Genomic DNA, 4,626 nt, shown 5'->3' on the forward strand with positions numbered 1-4,626 from the left:
AACCCACCAGCCACTCCTCGGAAGGAAGGTTGGGCAATCCTACTTCTGTAGTGATACTGCCTCGGAAACCCAAGGAGGGGTCGCTACGAGTCGGGGCCGACTCGATGGCACAGAACAACCACAACCACCCAGAAGTGGGAGGGGGAATAGCTGTTGTTTTAACTCCCCCAGTATGTGCCTAAGGCACTTGACTACTAACCAGAAGGCTGCCCGTTCAAACCCACCAGCCACTCCTCAGAAGGAAGGCTGGGCAATCTGCTTCCATAAAGATTTCCTGCTTCAGAAACCCAAGGAGGGGTTGCTATGAGTCGGGGCCGACTCGATGGCAGTGAGTTTGGGTTTTGGTTTTGAGTGTGTGGTGACGTGTGGCGGGAGCCCAGGCCCCACTGTGGGGTTTGCAGCGTGGAGAGCTGGGCACACACCTGGTTCCCAGGGGGTGGCCTCTGTGCTCCCACCGAGGACGAGAAACTGAAGCTCGGGGCGGGGGGACGTTGGCCTAGGCCAGCGCAGCTGCAAACAGGTGGGTCTGTGGACCCGTCCCTCCCCGCATGGGGCCTCGGGTCCAGGTAACAGGTATGGAGGCGGGGACAGGGGCTGGCTGGAGCTGGGTCAGTGCACCAACCGCAGGAGCCTAGCAGACCCTGCAGGGCGAGCCCACCCAGGGCCCTCCATGAGCGCAGGCCCGGCGCCAGCCACCACCTCCGAGGAGGGCCACGCAGAGCCGGAACGGAAGCAGTGCCCGTGAGGCTGCTAAGCGGTTAGTGCAGGGACAGTCGGGCGCTTCAGCAGACCGGTGTCATGGCGGGCTGTGGGGTTTGGGCCCCCCGGACCTCAGTGCCTCCGGGCAGCCTGGGGGCTTGAGCTGGCTCTTCTGTGGGGGAGGGTGAAGCCCCGCAGGCGGGCACGATGCAGACCACCCTCCTGTCCTTACCTGTCATTGGGAGGCCGGGCACTGCAGGCTTGTCCCCAGAGTCTTCCACGGGGTCCCAGGGGACCCTCAGAGCCCACCTGGAGAGGAAACGGGAGGGTCTGGGCTGCTGGCACTTTAGATTTGAGACAGATTGAAAGTCTGTGAAGACTAGGAGTCAGCAGCCCCCCGAAGACCAGAGAGGACCCCAATGTGCAAGGGGCCCAGCGCCTACCCCCGTCTCCCACACCTGCCCGTGGGCACAGCTCAGCATCGTGGTGAGGGCCCCCCCCTGGGGTCTCCGGCCACCCCCAGCTCAGCACCACGGCCTGGAGGCCCAGGTTCAAGGTCCAGTTCCCCTGGCCCCTTGCTGTGGGGCCTCAACCAAGGGTCCTCACTCTAGGCCCCGATTCCTCTCGCTGGAGTGCAAGATGGCCCCCGCCACTGTCCTCCTCAGTCCAGAGCACTGAGGAAAGCTTGCGCACGACGGGCGGGCTTAGTGCCCTCTGTGGGGACGCTGCTGACCACACCTCGCAGGGTCTCGTGGGGCGGACCCACAGGACAGCATCCCCTGTGATCTTAGCCACGAGACGAAGCCAGCCACAGCTCCATCTCACGGACATTGTTAACCTAGGAGATGGACGTTCTCCTTCCACTTTGGTTGCCAGGAAACTCCAAGCCAGGTTTATGCACCACGTTCAGCAAGTGGGCAGGAGCCCCTGTCTCACCTGCACCGGTGTGCCCTTTGGTTACTTGGTGGACAGACTTCCACACGCCACCAGACTGTGGGCACCCACACTGTGGGCACCCGTACCATGGGTGCCCGTGTTGGGCTGCTCCCTCAAGAGCTTTCCGGAATGAGCGGGAATAGGAGGTGAGGGCTCAGTGCCATGCGCTTCTGCGCCATTCCTCCCCAGAACAGCCTGCCGGGCAGGTCACTGCACTGTCGCATGGTGGCAGCCCAGCCCAGGGAGGTGGACCACCCAGCCACGGCCACACACAGCTTTCTGGCCTGAGGGCTGGGCTGGCCCGGGACAGCTGCAGGGAGGCCCCCAGGTGCCCAGGACAGCGGCCGGTGGGAAACAAAGGTCGATACGTACTGATGAAACGGAGCTAAGGGTTCCGGGGCTGCCGCCTCCTCCTCGGAGGACACGCTGGGGCTGGGGGTCCGAGAGTCCACTTCTGAGGCCGCCTCTCTCTGGGGGCCCCTCCTTGCACCCTGGGGGCCTGTTGCTGCTCTCACACGGTGGTCAGGACACAGGACAAAGTAGGGCCCTTCAAAGGCAGAGGGTGGTCACTCCAGGCTAACCCTCTTCATCCGTAGAATCCAGCGGGCCCCCAGGGGGACAGGAGGCCAGCAAGAGGCAGCCCACCCCACTCTATGCTCCCAGCACCTCATGCTCACTCTCTGAGCCTCAGTTTCTCTGTTTGTGCTGTGAAAGGCCAGACATGGGGTCCCAAGGGTCCCTCCTTCTTCGACCGCCCAGGGAGTTTGACCATGCTCTCTCAGGGCACACATCGGACAGGTCTTTTGTGTGGCCCCTTGAGCTCAGCCTCAGAGTCCAGTTGTGAGGCTGGCGTCTGTTTCTTTGGGGGCTGACCCCTACCTGAAACACCCTCTCACCACCATTTCAGCTCGCATGCCTCCACCTCTTCCCTGCTGGCAGTCAGTAGCCGTCCAGTGCCTCACGCTCCCCGCCGCAACCTTGCCCCACCATCCATCTGCCACTCACCTTCCTGCGTGAGCAAGCTCTCATGCATCAGCCGCAGGGCTTCCTCCTCCATGCAGACCTCCAGGGCTCCCTCCTCCTCATCCTCGGGCGCCCGTAGCCAGAAGGTCTGGTCCACTAGCAGGTTCTCCAGGCAGTGGGGTACGAAGCCTGGGGGACCAGCCTAGTCACCAGGGAGCTCTGGACGAAGACAGGGGGCGGAGTAGCCCACACAGCCCAGTGCTGACCTGGCCCTGCATGGACCGGCCCCAGAGCATGCCAGGTGACGCACTGTCCCTGCTCACAGCCTCCAGCGCTCCCTCTAGCTGTCCAGTTTTGCAGAGGCTCAGCCCAGTAGTCAGGCCAGTGGTACATGAAGTTAGATGACCCCGGTTCAAATCTCAGCTCCACCAGCCGGGAGCTGACAAGTCCCCTATTCTCTGTGCCCCTGGGCCATGGGCTGAATCGTGTCCGCCAAATATGTATTGTAAATCTGCACCCCATACCTATGGATGGAATCCCATTGGGACTAGTGTTGTGTGTTTTGTGAATGGGGCCGCATCAGTTCCGGGTGTGTTTTAAGCCAATCAGGTTTGAGCAGTAGACAGCAGAATTGGGACAGAGGACAAGGACGAGAGGGAAAGACAGACGCCACACGGAGACCACCGGGAGCTCCAGGCGGGCACGGGGAGCTGAGACCAAGACCTTCCCTGGAGCAGACACAGCGAGCGGCCCTGGATCCAGGCTCCCGGGCTCCTGAGCTGGGTGAGAGCGATGTCTGCTCATTACAGCCCCACAGGTGGCGTCTCCGTCGCGGCAGCACCGGGGGACCGAGACGGTCACTGACGAGCCCCCGCGTGTGGCGTCTGTCACAGCAGCTTGGAGCTGAGACGCCCCGGCTCTCCTGGGCGTCACATGAGATGAAGAGAAAACGCCCCGAGCCGCTCGCCCGTCGCCAGGAACCTCACCTCCACGGCCGTCTCTGCGTCGCCGCCATCCCCTCTCCCCCGGTTTCGGGCTGGGAGCTTCCCTAACCTCAGCTACCCAGCAGGCAGTGCTGACCTGCTGTCTTTAAGGCTAAGGGACAAGGTGACCGAGTCCTCATCCCGACGCCACGTGGTGTGGGGCAGTTAAGGACAGAGCCAGGGACGGCTGCTGCCTCCTGCCCAGCACCCTGAGGGGTTAGGCTGCGGCGAGCGACTTCACCAGGAGCCTCAGTCTCCGTCTGTGTTGAAGACAGCGTCCAACGTGGGGGTGAGCGCGGGCTCCCTCAAGGTGCTCGGTAAGTGGCGGCTGTTCTCATTCCCCAGGGTCCTTGGTCTGATGGGGTCGGATGCCGGCGGACGCCGGTGCTCGTGGAGCCGCCGTGTGTCAGAGGAGAACTTTCAGGCACTGAACTTTCAGAAGCGACCGTCAGGCCTTTCTTCTGAGGTGCCTGGGGCTCGACTTGAGCTTCCAACTTTTTGGTTCGCAGCCGAGTACAGTCAATATTTCCACCACCCAAGGCCTCCCAAAGATGCGATTAGATTCTGTAAACGCCTCTAATTAGAGCCAGAACCGACGTGCTGGCAGCTCACAGCAGAGATGGAGTCGACAACTAACCCCAGAGCCGGACTCGATGTCCCAGCAGCGGACGACGACCACAGAGCAGGAACGTTTCAGAAAAAGAGCCCGTCTGAGAAGGTTGGAATAACACGTCCCCTCAACTGAAAGGTTCACCAAAGTGGCAGGACACAGGATCAACCTACAAAGATCTGTTGTATTCTTCTACAAAACAAAGAGGTCTCTGAGAGGAAATAAGGAAAACAGTACTACTTCCAATAGCTACAAAAAAAGATAAACTATCTAGGAATAACTCTTACCAGAGACACAAAAGATGAACACAAGGAAAACTATAAAAAACTACTTCAAGAAACTGCAAGAGATCTACATAAATGGAAGAACATCCCATGCTCGTGGATAGGAAGATTGAACATTGTGAAAATGTCAGTTCTACCCAAAGCAATCTAT

The 4,626-nt window shown here is 60.5% G+C and overlaps 1 protein-coding gene across 1 annotated transcript in view; it reads right to left on the bottom strand.

Annotated features, from left to right (window-relative positions):
• The window catches only part of SH3TC1 (SH3 domain and tetratricopeptide repeats 1), a 159,421-nt gene that overhangs the window by 121,416 nt on the left and 33,379 nt on the right, over positions 1-4,626 (bottom strand). The window contains exons 6-8 of the mRNA XM_007958513.1: positions 2,641-2,787; positions 2,008-2,182; positions 932-1,008 (exon numbers count right to left, since the gene is read on the bottom strand). Coding sequence (XP_007956704.1) covers positions 932-1,008; positions 2,008-2,182; positions 2,641-2,787 — 399 coding nt within the window. The remainder of the gene's footprint in view (positions 1-931; positions 1,009-2,007; positions 2,183-2,640; positions 2,788-4,626) is intronic.

Source organism: Orycteropus afer, unplaced genomic scaffold, assembly GCF_000298275.1.
Source record: "Orycteropus afer afer isolate SDZICR_OR568_19922 unplaced genomic scaffold, OryAfe1.0 scaffold00999, whole genome shotgun sequence".
NCBI lineage: Eukaryota > Metazoa > Chordata > Mammalia > Tubulidentata > Orycteropodidae > Orycteropus > Orycteropus afer.